Genomic DNA, 24,171 nt, shown 5'->3' on the forward strand with positions numbered 1-24,171 from the left:
TGTGCTTTATAAATAGAGGCACAGCAAGAAGGTTAAATCACTAGTTAGGCCCCAGTTGGTGTAATGTATCCAATTCTGGCATCGGATGTTAGGAACAGCTTGGAGAGGGTGCAGAGGAGATTTACCAGAAATGAGGGGCTTCAGTTATGTGGGAGACTAGGGAAGCTGTGATTGTTCTCCTTAAAGCAAAGAAGGTTAAGGGGAAATTTAATAGAGCTGTTCAAAATTATGAGGTGTTAATAGGGAGAAACGTTTTTCTTTACCAGAAGAGTCAGTAACCAGAGGACAAAAAATTAAGAAAATTGGCACAAAAAAAAAGCAGGGGAAAGATGAGATTTTTTTTTATGCAGTGCCTGAAATACACTGCCTGAAAGGGTGGCGAAGCAGATTCAATAGTAACTTTCTTTGGATATATATTGGAAAGGGAAAAATTTGCAGGACTTTGGGAAAGAGCAGGGGTGTGGGACTAATTGAATAGCTCTTTCAAAGAGACAGGCACAGACAGGCTCGATGGACCAAATGGCCTCTTTGTATGCTACATGATTCTATGAAATAGAATTCGTAACTTTCATGCCTTTCCTTGAGAAATCTAGCACCTGGGATCATATTAACCTAATCTGTGGGAACTGAAAGCACAATAGCTGATGGCTCATTGATGTATTTGCACATTGGATGATTTTAGAAAGGAAAATTAATTTAAATTTTTTGGACCTTGTTTTAATATTTTATTTTTCTATATTTTTTCAATGATATTGTTGCATGTTTCTGTTTTTCTAGAATGAGGAGCCAGTGTTCTCAAAGGATGGTAGCAAGTTTTTTATGACAGTGCCTGTAAAACAAGGTGGTCGTGGAGAATTCCATCATATTGCTATGTTCACTCTTCAGGTGAGATACTGTGAAATGTGCTTCATAATTAGAACCTGTTCTGTTTATTCAGATGACAACAAAAGATACAGCTGACAAGGCTCCAGATGGTATTGCTCTTTGTCTGTCAAATAAGCCGCATCTTCATTAATTAACTTCAGGAGTTATTACAACCTTGGAATACCAATTATTTTCACACTTGTTCTTGTTAACTGCTCCAAGCTTTGACTGGTGTTGGTTAAGTGATTAAAGATGAAAAATAACAATTATTAGTCAACACAGGAAAAATCCTGCAGTTGACCAGTCATTTGATTAGAGGAAAATTATTTGTAGAATTGATATTGTTTTCAGCATTCATCAAACCTTTATAAAGTTTGGTATCATTGTGCATAGGTGGATTTTATAAGCTGCAGTAAAGATTTTATTTAAGATATTGCTGCAATACCAAGTCTTTGCTTAGTGCAACATAAAATATAGGGATAGAAATTAGTCTCTTGTGGTGGCTCAAAGTGGGCAGTATAAGATCCATATAATTAGTTCCATTGTGGTCAATGGAATTAAATATCGTGCACTGTGTATAACAGGTGGCTGATTCAATACCGCCTGATTTGCACCACTGCCCGAGATGAATTGCTACCCCAATGATCCAACGCTGTAACTGAGAAAATCAAATCTTAAACTCCCTAACTTAATCCATATGGACGTTTTTTATAACTAAAACAATGAAAATAACAGCAGCTATCAATTTCAATACTATGGGTCTATTTTAAGATTAATTTAAATTTACCTTTAGAAAAATTGATCCTAAGCTCAATCCATTGTTCAGGAAAGTCAGGTGGGGACTTCAAAGTCACTGATCTTAAAAGGAGCTGTCTTTAAATAACACTGTCTTCATGTAATAATGCAAAATGCATTTAAAGCTGTCATTGTGCACTTTCTTGTGGCATCATCATGATGAAACTAACACAAACTGTCACAGACCTTTCTCCTGTAAGGGTCAAATCCAGCCTAACTGAATGGGATGAATGCTAGTTGTGGGGCAGTTATGTGGGCAGCCTCAATCCTGTTCTTCTACTCATTGTGATAAAATGCCTCTAATTTGGTGTTAATTGGAACTAAATTGACAATTTCACTCGGAGCCCACGGGAAAGCTGGTGTGGGAAATTGAAAAATGTCACATTAGTGCAGTACGTGATACTCTTTTGAGGATTGAGCAGGAACATGGTTGTGCCATGGTAGGAGTTTTCAACAGCTGAATTTTCTGGGCAGGTGCTGTTCGGATGGCAACATGTCTACAATACACCAAAAATGCGCTTTGTGCAAGGAAGTAATGGAACTCCAGGGTTTTTAACTGACCCTCCTTATACTGAAAAAGGGGGGACTTCAGGCAATGCTGGAGGGGCTGTATGGGATGCAGGGCCAGTGATGACAGGAAGATCGGAGCAATTTATGTTTTAGATTTACGTATGATTAAAGGGAAAGGTAAACTGAGAATCTGTTAAGAGACCAGAAGATTTTTTTTTTGAATAATTGGACAGTATTTAGTGGTAGCTTCTGATGACTTGTAGTAACAGCCAGAAGGTGTGATTTACATGCCAGTAGTCGATTGTTAATTTGAATGCGTTCGTGCTGCTGTGCCCCAGCTGGGGTTGCAGTTCAAAAGGCCTTTGCTAAGGTGCCCCATAATCATCTTCTTCTTTGGCCTCCTTGTCTAGAGAGACAATGGGTAAGCGCCTAGAGGTGGTCAGTGGTTTATGGAGCAACGCCTGGAGTGGCTGTAAAGGCCAATTCTAGAGTGACAGACTCTTCTACAGGCACTGCAGATAAAATTGGTTGTCGGGGCTGTTACACAGTTGGCTCTCCCCTTGCGTTTCTGTCTTTTTTCCTGCCCACTGCTAAGTCTCTTCGACTCGCCACTCTTTAGCCCTGCCTTTATGGCTGTCTGCCAGCTCTGGCGATCACTGGCAACTGACTCCCACAATTTGTGATCAATGTCACAGGACTTCATGTCACGTTTGCAGATGTCTTTAAAGTGGAGACTTGGATGGCCAGTGGGTCTGATACCTGTGACGAGCTCACTGTACAATGCGTCCTTGGGGATCCTGCCATCTTCCATGCGACTCACATGGCCAAGCCATCTCAAGCACCGCTGGCTCAGTAGGGTGTATATGCTGGGGATGTTGGCCGCCTCGAGGACTTCTGCGTTGGAGATACGGTCCTGCCACCTGATGCCAAGGATTCTCCGGAGGCAGCAAAGATGGGATGATTTGAGACGTCACTCTTGGCTGACATATGTTGTCCAGGCCTCACTGCCATAAAGAATGGTACTGAGGACACAGGTTTGATACACTCGGACTTTTGTGTTCCGTGTTAGTGCGCCATTTTCCCACACCCTCTTGGCTAGTCTGGACATAGCAGTGGACACCTTTCCCATGCGCTTGTTGATTTCTGCATCGAGTGACAGGTTACTGGTGATAGTTGAGCCGAGGTAGGTGAACTCTTGAACCACTTCCAGAGCATGGTCGCCGATATTGATGGATGGAGCATTTCTGACGTCCTGTCCCATGATGTTCGTTTTCTTGAGGCTGATAGCTAGGCCAAATTCGTTGCAGGCAGTTGCAATCCTGTCGATGAGTCTCTGCAGACACTCTTCAGTGTGAGATGTTAATGCAGCATCGTCAGCAAAGAGGAGTTCCCTGATGAGGACTTTCCGTACTTTGGTCTTCGCTCTAAGACGGGCAAGGTTGAACAACCTGTCATCTGATGTTGTGTGGAGGAAAATTCCTTCTTCTGAAGACTTGACTAATGAATGAGGTCAGAGGATGCAGAGTCAGGGGACAAGTGGCAGAATGAATTGCTAGCTGGCTTCAAGACAGAAAGAAGAGAATGGGAGTAAAGGGTGGTTATTCAGAGTGGCAGGAGATCGGAAGTGATGTTCCACAGGGATCAGTGCTGGGACCACCAGTGTTCACAATTTACATTAATGATTTGGACTTTGGAATCAAAACCACAATTTCTAAATTTGCGGATGACACCAAATTGGGGAGGGGGGTTCTGTGGTGGGGGTTCAGTCAATGCTGAGGCGGACTGCAACAAATTAGAGGAGGATGTTAATAAACTTGTAGAATGGGCAAATAAGTGGCAATGAAGTTTAACACAGGTAAAAGAGAGTTAGTACATTTTGGTAGGAAGAATAGGGAGGTCACTTATTACTTGGAAGGTGCGAGACTAGGTGGGGTAGAGGAACAAAAGGATCTCAGTTTACAAATATGCCAATCACTAAAAATTGCACCACAGGTTAGCAAGGCCATAAGAAAGGCAAGCTAAGCTCTAAGCTTTATTTCTGGAGGGATAGAATTGAAAAGTAGGGAAATTATGCTAAACCTGTATTAAACCTTAGTTAGACCACACTTCGAGTACTACCTGACATTCTGGTCACCATATTATATAAAGGGTATAGAGTCACTGGTGAGGGTGCAGAGAAGATTTACATGGATGGTACCAGAAATGTGTGGATATAGATATGAGGAAAAGAATCAAAGGCTGGTACGCTTTTTTTTTCTTGAAAAACGAAGACTGGGGGGTGACCTAATAGAGGTCGTTAAAATCATGAAAGGTTTTGATAGAGTGGATATAGAGAGAATGTTTCCACTTGTGAGCAAGAGCATAACTTGAGGCCATCAATATAAAATAGTCACCAAAAAGTCCAATAGGAAATCAAAAGAAACTTCTTTCCCCAAAGAGTGATGAGAACGTGGAACTCGCTACCACAGGGAGTGGTTGAAGCGAATAGTATAGATGCATTTAAAGGGAAACTAGACCAGCATATCAGGGAGAAGGGAATAGAGGGTTATGATGATTGATTTAGATGAGGAAAGATGGGAGGAGCCTCTAACGGTAAATAATAAATGCATTAGACTGTCTTGGCAATGGTAAAACACCTCAAACATCACATTCTGTTTTAATGTCTTTGATCCTTTTTATGTTATGAACAGTGGGAATTAAGACACCGAGATAGGGACACAGACAATCAATTAAGTTTCTAGAGAGGAAACTACAGGGACCTTCGCTAAGACGAAGAGATTGGAATTCATTTGTTAAAGTCAAGGAAAGTGACCCACTGATGTAGAGAAATGGGGCATGCTCTGTATTTTGTTTTATTATGTGAAGACGAGTTGTACTGACCGAACAAAGTGTGTTTGGTCATAACTGTTAATTACGTATATCTTACTGTGAAATGCAGCACCTTATCAATTTGAATCAGGTCTCTTCTGTCTTAATGTATTTTTTAGCCTGTTTTTGTAAAGATTGGAGAGGTGAATGAGGGCACTTACAAAAGTTCAGGTCAGAAGGTAGTACCTATAATTATACTCACTTCCCCAGTATGAGAAACCCCTATAAAAATAAAATGCTCAGACCACTTAGAAAGTGACTAATGCCACTCAACTCAAGAAGATCTCTGTGACAGACTCAAATTCATAACTAGAATAAGATTGCAGGAATAGGAGAAGGGTGCTGATTTGAATGTGAGGCTTCCTATTTTATTGCTGGTGACATGGAGCAGTTATACCTTCAGGTGAATGAAGGATTCTTACTTTGTATATAATGACTCATGAATGGCCTTGGCAAATGACTTTAGAAATTACCAAGGGGGCTTGTAGTTGCAAGCCTCATTTGTAAAAGTAGAGAGGCACAGTCGTGAATACATCATTAACTGTAAAGGACTAACAATTCTCTAACAGGCACTGAAGCAACAAAACCATTTTTATTCCAAAAGCCAACAATAAAGAATTTTTTGACAAGAGCAGCTTGTCTCCTAACATAGATTTCACCAAACCAGCTTCTCTGGAAGCTTATTTAGTACCAGTTTTTGGAAGAGTATTTTGTCCCTGAACTGCAATCTGCACTGAAAGAAAAGGAGGAGGAGGAGGGACAGGAAGAGAAGAGACAACCAACTCAGCCCCTTTCTGGACAAGCTGTCTATAATCAACTCATCTGACTGAGATACCAGTTAACACAACCCAAATTCCCCATTCACCAACACTCCCATACCTTACCTTCCCTTTGTTACTGATCACCACAGCGTCCACTTCGCCAAAATGAAAAAATAAAAATCACCACAAAATAGACATTGCAAACCACATTTATAAATCAAATTGTTCCACGTTGCATGCAAGCATCAACTAATCACCCTCACGCACTCCCTTCATGCCTGTCTTCCATGTGTCTTTAGCTGTCCTAATGCTCTTATGCAGTGCTGCTTCAGTGACTGCAGCATGGCTGGTGGAAGGCTGCTGACATTCAGTGGGTGAGATTGCTGATGGCCTTAATTGGAGGATGACTTGGAGGTGCTCTGGGCCTAGATGGCCATTGGCCATCAGACACTGCATCATTGTTGGGTGTACAAGTGTGTGAATGGAGTTGACCACCACTTTAGCACTGGCTGGCTACAGCTATCATGTAAATCAGCAGGTGGCAAGAGTTAGCTTGGTGTTCTTCCCAATGAACTGTAAATAATAAATTCATTAAACTGCCTCAGCAATCGTAAAAAACATTGTGCTCATTGTGTTTTAAAGTCTTTGATTCTTTTTATGCTGTGACCAGTGTGAGTTAAGACACAGAGACAGGAACACGGACAGTAAGTCAGGTTTCTAAAGGGGTGTCATGCAGACCCCCACCTGCCAAGAATGAGGCACATTAATTTTGCCACGTAATTTCAAATTGTTGCTGGGAAGAAGAGAAGGCCTGTGACGAGGGTTTGCTAGGCCCCTGGCTGGAAAGACATTTTTGCATATTAACAGACAGTTTTGGAACAAAGGAGCTATTCCCTGCTCCAATACAATCCACAAACGGACATGGTCAAACCAGTTAGTCACATGACTAACCTGCGTGTCAGTCTGGGTTTTCTTCTGAATTGTACTGTTGGAACTGAGAGCCTGAAGAAAGCAGAATGTTTCCGGACTAAAGCAGACCTCCTCTCCTGTCTGTCTGCTCCCAACTCTTTCTCGGGGAACTCCAAAACCCACTGATGACACATGAACTCCAAGAAAGAAAAGTCTCCTATGGTGAACAAGGTTGAAGAAGAATACCGGGCCCCAACGAAAAGCAAGATCCACCTACAATCAAGGACTCTACAGTCAGCTCGAAGCACAGTAACAAAAAAACATTCTTCAGAGATTGCCTCAAACTTTTCCACTTTTTTTTTCGTCTCTTTCTGTCCCTATCTGCATGTGTGTACTGTGTATGCATGTTAGCGTGGCCGTGTCGTGTATCTGTAGGCATTAACCGAATTAGAGTTTAAGTTTAATAAATTTCACTTTTTTTCTTTAACCCTGAGACAATCTGTTGTGCTGGTTTCTTTGTGTTATAATTGGATAGCGGTGAACAAGGATTCAGCAATGGGGAGCTCAAAACAGAGTGGCCGGAATTTTACACCCCCACAAGGAGCCAAATGGTGTTTGGGGGGAGGGGGGGGTGTGGTGACGTAAAATGGAGCGGGAGGTTTTCCCGACCCTCTCTCACCTCTGCCCCGCTTTACGTAGGGTGGGGGGGTGATAAACGGGCCCCTTGCCCCAGGCTAATCAAGGCCCTTAAGTTGCCACTTAACGGCCACTTAAGGACCTTTGCCCGCCTCCACGCAGATCCTGCACATGGCAAGTGGGCGTCCTGGAGCCGGGAAAAGCCGCCAGGGAGAAGCAGGCGGCTTCTCAGCACCTCGGGTGGGCCCTGATAAACGGGCACAGGGTGCCCGATGGAGGGTTGTACCCACTTCCCCAACCATCCCCAGGACCCAACATGCCCCCCCTTTCCCCCCAAACGACCACCCTTGCCTCGCCAGGGAGCGATTGATTACCCCCAGCAAGGCAATCAAACTAACCTTAAATCCCAGCTCCATGTCTTCTTCTGCGGTCGGCTAGGCTGCAGTCCCAGCAGTGGCCACCGCTCCCAGTGGCACTGCTGGGACTAAGCTGCCAGCCTGCTGATTGGCCGGCAGCTCAATGAGGCTGGACTTCCTCCCTCAAGCAGGTGGAAGTCCCGCCTCAGAACAATTAAAGCCTGGGGACCCGTAAAATGCAGGACAGATCCCCAGTCGAGGTGGAAGGAGGTTTGCCACCGACCTTTACGTCGGTGATCAGCTCCCGTCCGCCCAAAGTAAAATCCAGCCAGGTGTGTTCAAAAATTAAGCCCTGCTCAGTGAGACCAGGTGAAGGCTGAAAGGGAACCCTGGACCTCTTTCTCACCTGGTCGTAACAAGGGGGAACTTGAGGATAATCAAGGGTTAATTTTATCTTAAGTCTAGTCTGTCTTTTATTTAGCAGATTAACTTAACAGTTGCTGTTTGGGTTGGAGAAGGTGAGTTTTAGATCAGCTTTAAACAGAGTTCCCTCAGCCTCTGTTTGTAGCTGCACATTGTTAATTCGAGAATTGGCTTAAACCAGTTCTCAGGGGCTAGAATCAGTTAGTATAAAAGTGGGCCATCTTACAGTGCTGACCTTGTTTGCTTTGGAATGCTGACTTGGGTTGCATTAGAGTGTTAAAGTGGAAATTTGGTGACTGAGGAAGTTCAGTGAGGAGGGAGCGAGGAGCTCCTTTCATTTCCTACCTGTCCTCAGAGTGAGGGGAGCTGAGAGTTTCCAAAGAGCACAGCTGACTGGTGAGTAAGTCCTGGTGGGTATTTTTCAAAGTGGATTGAATTATAAGTCATTGTTTTAGCAAGACTTAGTTGTTTTTTTTAATTATAATCTTTTAAAGTTTTAAATTTAAGGATTTAGTCATGGTAGGAGAGCTTGAAGCTGTGGTTTGGTCCTCTTGCTGCATGTGGGAATTCGGAAACATTTCCAGTCCCCGGGACCAACAGGTGTGCAGGAAGTGTGTCCAGCTGCAGCTCCTGAAATCTCGGGTTTCAGAGCTGGAACGGCGACTGGAAACACTGTGGAGCATCTGCGAGTCTGAGAGCATTGTGGATAGCACGTATAGAGAGGTGGTCACACCGCAGCTGAAGGGACTTGAGGAAAGAAGGGAATGGGTGACCACCAGGCAGTCCAAGAGAATCAGGCAGGTAGTTCAGGAGTCCCCTGGGGTCCCGCTTGCAAATCGGTATTCCATTTTGGAGGCTGATGAGGCTGGTTCCTCCAGGGAGTGCGGACAGAGCCAAGCTTCTGGCACCACAAGTAGCCTGACTGCACAGGAAGGGGGAAAGAGACGAAGAGCAATAGTAATAGGGGATTCTATAGTCAGTGGAACAGATAGGCGCAACTGTGGCCGTCAACGTGACTCCAGGATGGTGTGTTGCCTCCCTGGTGCCAGGGTCTGGGGTGTCACTGAATGGCTGTAGGGAATCCGGAAGGGGGAGGGTGATAAGGCAGAGGTCATGGTACATGTTGGTACCAATGACACAGGTAGAAAGAGGGATGAGGTCTTGCAGCAAGAATTCAGGGAGTTAGGCAGTAGACTAAAAAGCAGGACCTCTCTGGTTGTAATCTCTGGATTACTCCCAGTGCCACGTGCTAGCGAGTATAGAAATAGGAGAATAGCACAGATGAATGCATGGCTTAAGAGTTGGTGCAGGAGGGAGGGTTTTAGATTCCTGGACCACTGGGACCGTTTCTGGGGAAGGTGGGACCTGTACAAGCGGGACGGTCTACATCTGAACCAGAGAGGGACTAACATCCTTGCTGGTGGGTTTGTTAGTGCTGTTGGGAGGAGTTTAAACTAATTTGGCAGGGGGAGGGGATGCAGACTCCTAGCAGAATAGGGACACAGCTAAACACAGGAAAGCAAACAAGTCAGAGGGAGGGGCAGGATTGGCAGCTCAGTATCCCGGGATATAGAATCTTCAGACGAGACAGAGGAGGGGGTAAAAGAGGAGGGGGCATTGCAATATTAGTTAAGGAGTCAGTTACTGCAGTAAGGAGAGATGATATCTTGGAGGGGGCATCAAATGAAGCTTTATGGGTAGAGTTTAGGAATAAAAAAGGGACAGCCACATTGCTAGGTGTTTATTATAGACCCCTAGATAGTCAGCGGGAAATCGAGGAGCAAATATGTACGCAATTTGCAGAGGTGTGTAAAAATAATAAGGTAATTATATTAGGTGATTTCAACTTTCCCAACATTAATTGGGATAGTCATCGTGTTAAGGGCTTAGATGGAGTGGAGTTCTTAAAATGTATACAGGAGAACTTTTTAGCTCAATATGTAGAGGATCCAACAAGGGAGGGTGCAGTGCTGGACCTAATTCTGGGGAATGAAGCCGGACAGGTGTTTGATGTGTTGGTGGGGGTGCATTTTGGTGATAGTGACCACAACATGGTACAATTTAAGCTTGTTATGGAGAAAGAAATAGACAAGTTGCAAACAAAAGGTTTTGGATTGGGGGAGAGCGAATTTTAGTAAAATAAGGTAGGATCTGGCCAAGGTAGACTGGAAAGAGTTAATTGTCGGGAAATCTACAGAAGAGCAGTGGGGGGCATTCAAAAAGGAAATGAGGAGGGTACAGGCCCAACATGTTCCCTCTAGGGTAATAGGTAGGAGCAACAAGCCCAGAGAACCATGGATGATCAGAAACATTCAGGGTACGAAGAGAAGGAAAAGAGAGGCTTTTAGCAAATACAAGGAGAGCAAATCAATGGAAGCATTAGTGGTGTACAGAAAGTGTAGGATGGAGCTTAAGAAAGCAATTAGGAGAGCAAAGAGGGGATATCAGAAAGCTCTGTCTGGTAAAAGTAGGGAAAATCCCAAGATATTCTATGGGTATATCAATGGGAAGAGGATAATCAGGGAAAGAGTAGAACCCATTAGGAGAGCATGGGGGAAATTTGTGGGTGGAGCCAGAGGACATTGGTAGGGTGTTGAACGAATACTTCACATCTGTCTTCACCCAAGAGAAAGAGGATGTAGATATGGAACTTAGAGAGAGAGACTGTGAGGTTCTTGAGCAAATTGTCATAGGGAGTGACAAGGTATTGGAGGTTTTGGAAGGCTTAAAAGTGGACAAATTTCCAGGTCCGGACGATTTGTGTCCCAGGATGCTGTGGGAGGCGAGGGTGGAGATTGCAGGGGTTCTGACCCTAATTTTTAATTCCTCTCTGGCCACGGGGGAGGTGCCAGAGGACTGGAGAACAGTTAATGTCCCACTATTTAAGAAAGTTTGTAGTGATAAGGAAGGGAACTACAGACCAGTGAGTCTCACGTCAGTGGTAGGGAAACTATTGGAGAAAATTCTGAAGGAGAGAATCTATCACCACTTGGAGAGGCAAAATTTGATTAGGAATAGTCAGCATGGCTTTGACAGAGGGAGGTCATGCCTAACAAATTTGATTGAATTTTTTGAACATGTGACCAGGTGTGTAGATGAGGGTAGGGCAGTTGATGTAGTTTACATGGATTTCAGCAAAGCCTTTGACAAGGTCCCACATGGGAGACTTATCAAGAAAGCAAATGCACATGGGATACAAGGTAACTTGATAAGGTGGATTCAAAATTGGCTTAGCTGTAGGAGACAGAGAGTGATGACAGACGGCTGTTTTAGTGACTGGAAGCCAGTGTCCAGTGGAGTACCACAGGGATCTGTGCTGGGTCCCCTATTGTTTGTCATTTATATAAATGACATAGATGACTATGTGGGGGGTAGGATCAGTAAGTTTGCGGATGACACAAAGATTGGCCGAGTGGTTAACAGTGAGGTAGAGTGTCTTAGGTTACAGGAAGATATAGACGGAATGGTCAAATGGGCAGAAAAGTGGCAGATGGAATTTAACGCTGAAAAGTGTGAGGTGATACACTTTGGAAGGAGTAATGTGACACGGAAGTATTCAATGAATGGCCTGACACTGGAAAGTTCCGCGGAACAAAGGGACCTTGGCGTGTTTGTCCATAGATCTCTGAAGACAGAAGGGCAGGTTAATAGGGTGGTGAAAAAGGCATATGGGACACTTGCCTTTATCAATCGAGACATAGATTAAAAAAGCAGGGAGGTCATGTTGGAGTTGTACAGAACTTTGGTAAGGCCACAGCTGGAGTACTGTGTGCAATTCTGGTCGCCACATTATAGGAAGGATGTGATTGCATTGGAGGGGGTGCAGAGGCAGTTCACCAGGATGTTGCCTGGGATGGAACATTTAAGCTATGAAGAGAGGTTGGATAGGCTTGGGTTGTTTTCACTGGAGCAGAGAAGACTGAGGGGTGACCTGATCGAGGTGTACAAGATTATGAGGGGCATGGACAGGGTTGATAGGGAGCAGCTGTTCCCCTTAGTTGAAGGGTCAGTTACGAGGGGTCACAAGTTTAAGGTGAGGGGCGGGAGGTTTAAGGGGGATTTGAGGAACAACTTTTTTACCCAGAGGGTGGTGACAGTCTGGAATGCCCTGCCTGGGAGGGTGGTCGAGGCAGGTTGCCTCACATCCTTTAAAAAGTACCTGGATGAGCACTTGGCATATCATAACATTCAAGGCTATGGGCCAAATGCTGGCAAATGGGCTTAGGTAGACAGGTCAGGTGTTTTAATGCATCAGTGCAGACTCGATGGGCCGAAGGGCCTCTTCTGCACTGTATTATTCTGTGGTTCTGTGAATTGCAGGGACCTTCACTCAGACTAAGAAGTTGCAAGTCATTTGTTAAAGTCAAGTAAAATGACCCATTTGTGTGCTGCCCACATCAGAAGCAACAGTCCTGGGTTAATTACGTAGACAATACCTGTGCCTGTTTTCAGGACCTGCCCGATTTTGCAGTCTCTGTGTTGATTCCATCAGCAAAGACTCTAACAGGACAGCACATGGAGGAGCAGGGTATCTCAGACAGCAGCTTCCACATTTCCAGGTTTAGCTGCGCAGGTGTGGACATCAGAAGTTGGTATTAAATTTATCTTGTCATAATGGCAAACGTTGACAGCCTTGCCGTTATTACTGCAGCAATATCTGCAATTTTGGGCAGCCTACCTCCAAAAGGACACTGTTATATTGGAGAGCATTCAGAAATGAGTGACATGGATTATTTGAGGACTTGGAGCTCTAGGCTATGATGACAGATTTCCAGAAATGAACATATTGTCATTGGAGGAACAAAGATTAAGTGATGATATGAGTACTCAATCGTAGCACGATGTGCAAAAGCTGCCCTAAAGGGTGAGTTTTATTTTGTCTCATGCATTGATCACAAAAAATACATTTTGCTGCAAGTCAATTGCTTTGAAATATTCTCCCCACCTGTCTTTCCATGGTGTATATTGTGAAAGATTGATTACCTTGATAAGGCATCATTTAACCCATTTTATACCATCAAGAGTATTGACAATGCGGCTTGTATAACAATATAATTTTTTTACTGTTTCCAGATGACAATATATTGAGTTTCAAAAAGATTGGAAGAAAATAGTTGCAGCATCTATATTGCATTACATAAGGTCTTTTCCTTCCTGTTTCATCTCCAGAGTTCAGTCAAAGTAATGCTTAGGTGTGGTAGAAGCTCATTTAAGTTGAAGTGTAAATATTATTGCAGTCATATAAAACAGTGGTTTCCACATCTTGACAGAATAATTGGCACCATGCTTGAGGTTATAGTAAGCTGCCTAACCTGCCTCAATCCAAGCTGACACTGGATTTTAAAGTGAATGTACTACTCTGTGTTGAGAGCACACTGTGGGCATATTATCTGACAACTCAAGCCTCCCTAATTCGGAGACTTCAGAATACACCCGCCCTTATCAATCTCTGGATATCTGAGGGATGTCAGCCAAGAGCGTATTGGAATGGTCGACTCTGGAGATGACAGAGGCATGGATTAGAGTTTCAGCAGCAGATGGTTTGAGGTACAGGTGGAAATGGACAATGGTACAGAGGTGACAGTAGGCAGTCTTTGTAATGAACAGGATAGAGGGTCAGGAGATTAGCTCGGGTTGAATAAGTTAGTGTGGTTGTGATCAGTAGTAAAAAGGTTGAGCTGGGTATTATCAGAATTCATATGGAAGCTCGCCCCCTGTCTGCCGATATTGTCACCAAGAGGCATGCTAACATTATGGAAATAGAGTGGCAGTGGCAGGAAGCAGAGAGAGAGAGCGCGAGCGGGACCAGTGAGCACTTCAAAATAATGGTGGCGACAGTGGGAAGCAGAGAAAGAGAGCGCAAGCAGGATCAGCGAGCATTTCAAAAGAGCTAGCTAGTCCAGTCCAGTCCACCAGAGCAGACCGACCTCGTTCAGAGAAAAAAAAAGTGTGATATCACAGAAAAACAGGTAGTTGATTGGTTGGTGAGTTTTTTTTAAATCATTTATCTTTCAAAACTCAGGTAATTTTACTAATAGTAAGGGTTTAGTTAGTTAGAGATACAGCACTGAAACAGGCCCTTCGGCCCACCAAGTCTGTGCCGACCATCAACCACCCATTTATACTAATCCTACTTTTTCTTTTCTTTTGGGCCTCCTTATCTCGAGAGACAATGGATACGCGCCTGGAGGTGGTCAGTGGTTTGTGAAGCAGCGCCTGGAGTGGCTATAAAGGCCAATTCTGGAGTGACAGGCTCTTCCACAGGTGCTGCAGAGAAATTTGTTTGTTGGGGCTGTTGCACAGTTGGCTCTCCCCTTGCGCCTCTGTCTTTTTTCCTGCCAACTACTAAGTCTCTTCGACTCGCCACAATTTAGCCCTGTCTTTATGGCTGCCCGCCAGCTCTGGCGAATGCTGGCAACTGACTCCCACGACTTGTGATCAATGTCACACGATTTCATGTCGCGTTTGCAGACGTCTTTATAACGGAGACATGGACGGCCGGTGGGTCTGATACCAGTGGCGAGCTCGCTGTACAATGTGTCTTTGGGGATCCTGCCATCTTCCATGCGGCTCACATGGCCAAGCCATCTCAAGCGCCGCTGACTCAGTAGTGTGTATAAGCTGGGGGTGTTGGCCGCTTCAAGGACTTCTGTGTTGGAGATATAGTCCTGCCACCTGATGCCAAGTATTCTCCGAAGGCAGCGAAGATGGAATGAATTGAGACGTCGCTCTTGGCTGGCATACGTTGTCCAGGCCTCGCTGCCGTAGAGCAAGGTACTGAGGACACAGGCCTGATACACTCGGACTTTTGTGTTCCGTGTCAGTGCGCCATTTTCCCACACTCTCTTGGCCAGTCTGGACATAGCAATGGAAGCCTTACCCATGCGCTTGTTGATTTCTGCATCTAGAGACAGCTTACTGGTGATAGTTGAGCCTAGGTAGGTGAACTCTTGAACCACTTCCAGAGCGTGGTCGCCAATATTGATGGATGGAGCATTTCTGACATCCTGCCCCATGATGTTCGTTTTCTTGAGGCTGATGGTTAGGCCAAATTCATTGCAGGCAGACGCAAACCTGTCGATGAGACTCTGCAGGCATTCTTCAGTGTGAGATGTTAAAGCAGCATCGTCAGCAAAGAGGAGTTCTCTGATGAGGACTTTCCGTACTTTGGACTTCGCTCTTAGACGGGCAAGGTTGAACAACCTGCCCCCTGATCTTGTGTGGAGGAAAATTCCTTCTTCAGAGGATTTGAACGCATGTGAAAGCAGCAGGGAGAAGAAAATCCCAAAAAGTGTGGGTGCGAGAACACAGCCCTGTTTCACACCACTCAGGATAGGAAAGGGCTCTGATGAGGAGCCACCATGTTGAATTGTGCCTTTCATATTGTCATGGAATGAGGTGATGATACTTAGTAGCTTTGGTGGACATCCGATCTTTTCTAGTAGTCTGAAGAGACCACGTCTGCTGACGAGGTCAAAGGCTTTGGTGAGATCAATGAAAGCAATGTAGAGGGGCATCTGTTGTTCACGGCATTTCTCCTGTATCTGACGAAGGGAGAACAGCATGTCAATAGTCGATCTCTCTGCACGAAAGCCACACTGTGCCTCAGGGTAGACGCGCTCGGCCAGCTTCTGGAGCCTGTTCAGAGCGACTCGAGCAAAGACTTTCCCCACTATGCTGAGCAGGGAGATTCCACGGTAGTTGTTGCAGTCACCGCGGTCACCTTTGTTTTTATAGAGGGTGATGATGTTGGCATCGCGCATGTCCTGGGGTACTGCTCCCTCGTCCCAGCACAGGCATAGCAGTTCATGTAGTGCTGAGAGTATAGCAGGCTTGGCACTCTTGATTATTTCAGGGGTAATGCTGTCCTTCCCAGGGGCTTGTAAATTCACTTGTAACAGCCCTTCAAAACACTCCCACAGGGGATGCTGAGACCAAGTGGGCCCACATCAGAGACGCCATCTATGAGTCAGCTTTGACCACCTACGGCAAAAGTGCGAAGAGAAATGCAGACTGGTTTCAATCTCATAATGAAGAGCTGGAACCTGTCATAGCCGCTAAGCGCATTGCACTTTTGAACTACAAGAAAGCCCCCAGCGATTTAACATCCGCAGCACTTAAAGCAGCCAGAAGTACTGCACAAAGAACAGCTAGGCGTTGCGCAAACGACTACTGGCAACACCTATGCAGTCATATTCAGCTGGCCTCAGACACCGGAAACATCAGAGGAATGTATGATGGCATGAAGAGAGCTCTTGGGCCAACCATCAAGAAGATCACCCCCCTCAAATCTAAATCGGGGGACATAATCACTGACCAACGCAAACAGATGGACCGCTGGGTTGAGCACTACCTAGAACTGTACTCCAGGGAGAATGCTGTCACTGAGACTGCCCTCAATGCAGCCCAGTCATGGATGAGCTGGACATACTAATCCTACACTAATTCCATATTCCTACCACATCCCCACCTGTCCCGATATTTTCCTACCACCTACCTATACTAGGGGCAATTTATAATGGCCAATTTACCTATCTACCTGCAAGTCTTTTGGCATGTGGGAGGAAACCGGAGCACCCGGAGGAAACCCACGCAGACACAGCGAGAACTTGCAAACTCCACACAGGCAGTACCCAGAATTGAACCCGGGTCGCTGGAACTGTGAGGCTGCGGTGCTAACCACTGTGCCGCCCAACAGGGGTGTATTTAGATGGGAGTCTGTTCCCGGGGTGTATTTAGATGAGAGGCTGTTCATGGGGGTTTATTTGCTCATAGTAAAGTTTAATAGATTGGCTGATGAATGTTTCCCATTAATTAAGTAAATAATTACTTTGTTATTTAAAACTCAACCAGGATGGCAGGGCAGGTGATGTGTTGCAGCTGCAGTATGTGGGAGCTCATGGACACCAGTGTGATCCGCAGCAAACATGTCTTCAGTAAGTGTCTGCAGCTCAAGGAGCTTCAGCTCAGAGTCAGTGAGCTGGAGGCTGAGCTACAAATACTGCAATGCATCAGGAAGAGGAAAAGTTACCTGGACACTGTGTTAGGTAGTCACACCCCAAAGGATAGGGTCTTCTGATTTATTCAGGGACAGAAGGGTGTGACTGCAAGTGAAGCAGGTAAGGGGATTGAGGAGGCTCAGCTCTTGCAATTGCCCAGCAGGTTTGAGGTTCTTTCAGCTTGTAGTGGATGGGAGCGAGGGCTGCAAGGTGGCTAAGCAAACTGACCATGGCACCATGGTACAGGAAGCCATTCAAGAGGAGGGAGTAAATAGGAATGTAGTGGTAGTAGGGGACAGTATATTCAGGGGGATAGACAGCGTTCTCTGTAGCCAAGAGGGAGAGTCCAGAAGGCTATGTTGCCTGCCCGGTGCCAGGGATCGGGACATTTGCTCAGGGCTGGAGAGGAACATGCAGTTTGAGGGGGACAATCCAATTGTTGTGGTCCACTTGGGTACCAATGACATAGCTAGGACTAGGAAAGAGGTTCTGCATAGGGAGTATGAGCAGCTAGGGGATAATTTAAACAGCAGAACCTCAAAGGTAATAATCACTGGGTTATTACCTGAGCCATGAGCAGATTGGTGTAGGGTAAATAAGATTAGACAGTTAACTGTGTGGCTCAAAGATTGATGTGGGAGAAATGGGTTTCGATTCATGGGACATTTACACCAGTACTGGGGAAAGTGGGAGATACACCGTTGCGACAATCTATACCTGAACCATACTGGGACCAGTCTTCTGGCAAGTCGTATAACTAGGAAAGTAGAGAGGACTTTAAACTAAATAGTGGGGGCGAGGAATCAAGTGAAGGAAGATGTGATAATTTAAAGAGAGAGGAGAAGGCAAGAGAGAAATATAGCAATAAGGATAATAATCAGGGTATGTCAGAAAGGGACAGGGCATCCAAACGCAAGAATGAGCCAGCAGATAAGACTAGAGTTGTGAATTAACAGAGTGGGCTGAGGGTTCGGGAAAGGTGAGATTTAGAAATCCAAAGAGAAAGGCCAAGGCATCGGAACAGTATACCGTTGTGGGTAAAGACAAGCAGAATCGGACAGGAAAGGACAGAGAGTTTAACAGAAATTGTACATCAGCAAATAAGGTCATTGAAGGCAATAGAAGCAAAAAAAAATGAAATTAAAGGTCCTATATCTGAATGCACAAAGCACCTGCAATAAGATAGATAAACTAATGGCACAAATAGAGGTACATGATTGAGATCTAATCGCCATTACAGAGACATGGTTACATGGTGATCAAGGTTGGGAAATAAATACAAGATACACAATATTTTGGAAAGACAGACAGAATAGCAAAGGAGGAGGGGTAGCACTGATGGTAAAAGATGACATTAGGGCATCAGTGAGAAAGGATCTGGCCTCAGAAGATCATGAAGTAGAATTAATAAGAGTGGAAAGAAGGAATAGCAAGAATCAGAAAAACACTGGCGGGAGTCGTTTATAGGTCCCCCAACAGTAGTTATACCATTGGACAGAGCATTAAATAAGAAATTATTGGAGCTTGTAACAATGGCAATGTAATAATTGTGGGAGGACTTTAATCTTCATATAGACTGCGACAATGAAATTGGCAGGAGTAGTCTAGAAGATGAGTTTGTAGAATGTTTTCGGGACAGTTTCTTGGAGCAATATGTTGTGGAACCGACCAGGGATAAAGCTATCTTAAATCTAGTATTGTGTAATGAAGCAGGGTTAATAAGCAATGTCATAGTATATGATGCACTGGGAAACAGTGATCATAATGCCATTGAATTCCATGTTAAGTTTGAAAGTGACATGCTCCAATAACAAACAAGAGTCTTAACCTTAAACAAAGCCAATTACATAGGTATGAGGGAAGAACTGGCTAAGGTAAATTGGGTAAATAGACTAAAAGGTGTGGTGGTAAATGACTAGTGGGAAACTACAATTCAAATGTTCAACAAAAATATATTGCTTTTTCAAACAAAAACTCAGCAGAAAGATCCATCCGTGGCTCACTCAGGAAGTTCAGGATAGTATTAGATTAAAAGAAAAGGCTTACAATGTTGCAAAAAAGAGTAGCAAGTCTGAGAATCAGGAGTGTTTTAGAAACCAGCAAAGGGCCACCAAAAAGTTGATTAAAAAAAAAGAAAAAAATAGAATGAGAGTAAACTAGTCAGTTACATAAAAACTGATTGTAAGAGCTTTTATATGTATATCAAAAGGAAGAGAGTAGGTTAAGTAAACGTTGGCCCCTTGGAAGCAGAGACAGGAGAAATTGTCATGAGGAATGAGGAAAATGCAGAGGCATTGAACAAATATTTTGAGTGTGTCTTCACAGTAGAAGACACTAGTTCCATACCAGAAATAGGCAGTAACCTAGGGCAGAAAAAGAGTGAGGAAATGAAGGAAATTCATAGCAGCAGAGAAAAAGTATTGGAGAAACTTCAGGGACTAAAATCTGACTAATCTCAAGGACCTGATGGCCTACGTCCTAGGATTCTAAGAGATAGCTGTAGATGTAGTAGCTATGATTTTCCAAAATTCCTTAGATTTGGGAACGGTCCCATCAGAATGGAGGTTGGCAAAGGGGGTCAAGAAAGGAGGGAAAGAGAAAACAGGAAACTACAGGCCAGTTAGCCTAACATCAGTCGTTGGAAAAATGCTGGAATGCATTATTAAGGAAATCTTAACAATGCACTAAGGAACGAACAAGTCAACATGGTTTTACTAAAGAGAAGCCCTGTTTGACAAATTTATTGGAGTTTTTTTGAGGATGTAACTAGTAGGGTAGATGAAGGGGAACCAGTAAATTTAGTATACCTGGATTTCTAAAAGGCATTCGTTAAGGTGCTACACAGAAGCTTAATTGGCAAGACAAGGACTCATTGAGTTGGGGTAATATATTAGCATCAATAGACGATAGGTTAACAGACAGGAAGCAATGAATGGGCATAAATGGAGCATTTTCAAGTTGGCAGGCAGTAAATACTGGAGTGCTGCAAGAATCAGTGCTGGGGCCTCAGCTATTTACAATCTATGTTAATGACTTAGATGAAGAGACTGAGAGTAATGTATCTAAGTTTGCTGACGATATAAAGGTAGGTGGAAAGGTAAGCTATGGGAAGAGCACAGAGACTCTGAAAAAAGATATGGACAGGTTAAGTGAGTGGGCAACAAGATAGCAGATGGATAATAATGTAGGGAAGTGTGAAGTTATTCACTTTAGTTGTAAAAATAGAAAAGCAGAATATTTTTAAAAGGCGTGAAACTTGTAAGTGCCAATATTCAAAGAGACTTGGGTGTGCTCGTACAAGGGACGCAGAAAGTTAACATGCAGGTACAGCAAGCAATTAGGAAGGCAAATGGCATGTTGGCCATTATTGCAAGGAGATTGGAGTTCAGGAATAAGGAAATATTGCTACACTTGTACAGGATTTTGGTGAGACCACATCTGGAATACTCTGCAGTTTTGGTCTCCACATTTAAGAAATGATATACTTGCATTGGAGGTGGTGCAGCTAAGGTTCACTAGATTGGTCCCTGAGTTGAAGGATTAAGGAGTTGTCCTATGATGAGAGGCTAAATAAATTAGGCCTGTATTCTCTGGAGTTTAGAAGAATGAGAAGTGATCTCATTGAAACATATAAGATTCTAAAGGGGCTGGATAGGGTAGACACTGAGAGATTATTTTTGCTGGTCGGGGAATCTAAAACACGGGGGGGCACAGTCTCAGGATAAGAGGTTGATCATGTAGGACTGAGGTGAGGAGAAATTACTTCACTCAGAGGGTTGTGAATCCTTGGAATTCTCTACCCCAGAGGGTTGAGGATGCTCCATCGTTGAATGCATTTAAGGCTGGGATAGACAGATTTTTGGTCTCTCAGGGAATCGAGGGATATGGCGAGCGGGTGGGAAAGTAGCGTTGAATCCTAAGATCAGGCATGATAATTTTGAATGGTGAAGCAGGCTCGATGAGCCATATGGTCTACTCCTGCTTCTATTTCTTGTGTACTAGATAAATATTGTAGTTATTTTCCCTCAGATTCAAAGGATTTGTGTAAATCTGCTAAGTATAGCAAACTGACATATCAAAACTAATTACTGTCATCTCATCTGCTTTAAAGCTTATTCCTTAAATCTATGCAATTGATATTACTCAACCAAACTCATTACCAATACATTTTGGCTTTTATGGCAGTGTACTTGAAGTAATATTCTAACGGCAAACAAAATAGTCATGTTACCACAGTAATGCCCTTAACTGCCATCTGAAAAGGTCCAGCAAGCAACTCAGGTAAGGGCAATTAGGGATGGGCAATAAATGCTGGCCTTACCAGTGATGACCGCATCATGGGAATGATTAAAACAATAGCCTTTTGCTGCATCAGTGAACAAATACTGTTTGTAAGAATTGCACCATCTTTGGCAACTGCATTCATTTTCTGCCTTTTATCTTGGTCCTGCAGAAATCCCTTTAAAATCTACAACTGTACCAAATGTTGTCATATTTAATATAGAATTAAGACAGCCTTTGAAGATCTGGCAGGGTCAGTCATTACTGAAACACAGCTCACGGTATAACAGTCCTCCAGCCTAAGTGCCAGGACTAGAAAATTTGCCCTCCAGTATAGGATCCCAGAAGAGGATATATATCATTTGTCAGCTAGACTCTTGTTTCAGCTGCTAATAGATGAGCTGTGCACATTGTGCCAGAACTTAGGTGCTGTGTGTTTTAGTCTATCTCTTGTGATAACCCTTTCAATGGCATCAATTTCAAATTAATCGCAAACAAATTGCATTCAATGTAGAATTAATATTTCTACTTGTGTTGCTAAATTCATTTTTGTTTATGGAGATAACATTTCTTTCTGGAGAAAATCCTGTGAATAAAAAACATGTAAATCAGATGTATACAATTACATCTTTAGCAGAGTTAACAAGACAGAAATAGCACAATTCAAGGACGACTTCACGAGAACGATACTGAGAGATTCTGCAACACCACAATTAGCGAGTGACGGTTGAACGTCTGGGAGTTCACAGCTGATTTATCTTGCTGGAGACTAGTTTTGCAGTTTGCTTTAATGTACTTTCATTTCCTCTTTTGTCATGTGTTGATATTCCTGCATCAAAATAAGAAATTGAGCCAATTACAATTTATTCAGTAGATAGTGCTAAGGATGATTTGAGAAATGTTTTACCTTTCTGTACATTTTTCTAACCCAGTGGTACAAACATATTTAATATTTGCAATATTTGTACAGATTCAAAAACCAAAAATATGAATTTTTTTGAACGTTCTTCAGGAATTGTACCTCAATTTTTTTTTTTATTCATACATGGAATGTGGGTATCACTGGCAAGGCCAGCATTTATTGCCTATCCCTAATTGCCCTTAACTGGCTTTTCAGGGGCAGTTGAGTGCAATACTGTGGCAATATGACTATACTGTTTGCCATTACAATACTACTTCAAGTACAATGCTACAAAAGCCAAAATTTATTGGTAATGAGTTTGGTTGAGTAATATCAATTGCATAGATTTAAGGAATAAACTTTAAAGCAGATGAGATGACTGTAATTTATTAAATTTAATATGTCAGTTCACTATGGTTAGCAGATTTATACAAATCCTTTGAAATTGAGGGAAAATAGGGTACCTGCTATATTTATCTATTTCAATAATGACAGCATGCCTCTTGGTGACAATATCTGCAGGCAGAGGGCCGGCTTCCATATGAATGCTGATGAGACCCAACTCAACCTTTTCACTATTGCTCACAATCTCAGTAACTTATTCAACCCCAAGCTAATCTTCTGACCCTCTATCCTGTCCATTACAAAGACTGCCTACTATCATCTCTGTAACATTGCCCATCTCCACCCTCCATAGCTACAGCTCATCCATATCCTACTTCTCCACAAAGTCCTGTTTACTAGTCACTCCTGCCTTCCCTGATCTATGCTGGCTCCCAGTCCCCTAAGGGCTCAAATTTTAAAATTCTCTTCCATGTGTTTAAATCACTCCAGGGTCTTGCCCTTCCGTGTCTGACTCCTGCCTCTTGTGCATACCCCCATCCAACCCCTACCCCATCTGTACCCTCAGCTGCCTAAGCCCCATGCATTTTCCTAAATGCCTCCACTTCCCCAGCTGCTTCTTTAAGACTCTCCCTAAAACCTGTTGACCAAGCTTTTGGTCAACCCTGCCAATATCTTTCTTTGGCTCAGCGTCAATTATTTTTCCTTATGCCTCTGGGAGGTATCTTGAGATTTCTTTCTACATTAAAGACACTATATAAGCAGAAGTTGTTGTCTGCACTTTGTTGATGGCTGCACTTTCTGAAAGAATATGTATGTAGTTTGACTCAGGTCACTGTACTCTTGAGATCTGCTCCTTTTACTGCTGTTTGTCATCAGCTTGCAGCAAGATGATGAGAGGAAAAATTAAAGCTATATATAAATGCAGAATTTGCTGAAAGAAATCTAGTTTTGAGCTAATTGGCCCCAAGAACTCTAAACATTCTTTCAAATTACATTGCATGATGGAGAACAAAGTGTTTACAGCCATGACATTGCAGCCACTGTTCATTCTGAGAATGCTGTGTTTTCAGCAATAATAGTGGTTCTAGGACTTCTGCATTCAGTTCAGCTCCTTTATTTAAACTTCAGGGGTCAAAAAATGAGAAAAGACACGATTTCTCAGCTGAGTGGTCTGTGTAATAGAATAAAACAATGCAGAATGGAATATGACTCTTGAGAATCATACCACCATAAAGAATTAAAAGTACACAGTGTCTGGACAGATCTTCTCCACTAATATCCTGCAGAATATTAGAATAAAAAGATAATCAGTATTTACACAGCTAAGTTCCCATATTTCTGTAATGGCTCACTGATGCAAATCATGTCACATTTCTAGACTTCAAGATTGGCATAGATTGTGTGGCTGTAATGACAGTGAAGTTGTCAACATTCATCGTCATTACAATTGTGAAGCTGACAGCAACTTCTGGCATCCACACATGCGCAGTTAATTGCCTCAATGTTGTTCTATGGCCTTGATA

General features: G+C 43.4%; 1 protein-coding gene across 1 annotated transcript in view; it reads left to right on the plus strand.

The window, feature by feature from the left end:
• LOC137371955 (inactive dipeptidyl peptidase 10-like) overlaps nt 1–24,171 on the plus strand; it is a 939,618-nt gene that overhangs the window by 802,147 nt on the left and 113,300 nt on the right. The window contains exon 13 of the mRNA XM_068035118.1: nt 778–885. Coding sequence (XP_067891219.1) covers nt 778–885 — 108 coding nt within the window. The remainder of the gene's footprint in view (nt 1–777; nt 886–24,171) is intronic.

The sequence above is a fragment of the Heterodontus francisci genome, chromosome 7 (assembly GCF_036365525.1).
Source record: "Heterodontus francisci isolate sHetFra1 chromosome 7, sHetFra1.hap1, whole genome shotgun sequence".
Taxonomy (NCBI): domain Eukaryota; kingdom Metazoa; phylum Chordata; class Chondrichthyes; order Heterodontiformes; family Heterodontidae; genus Heterodontus; species Heterodontus francisci.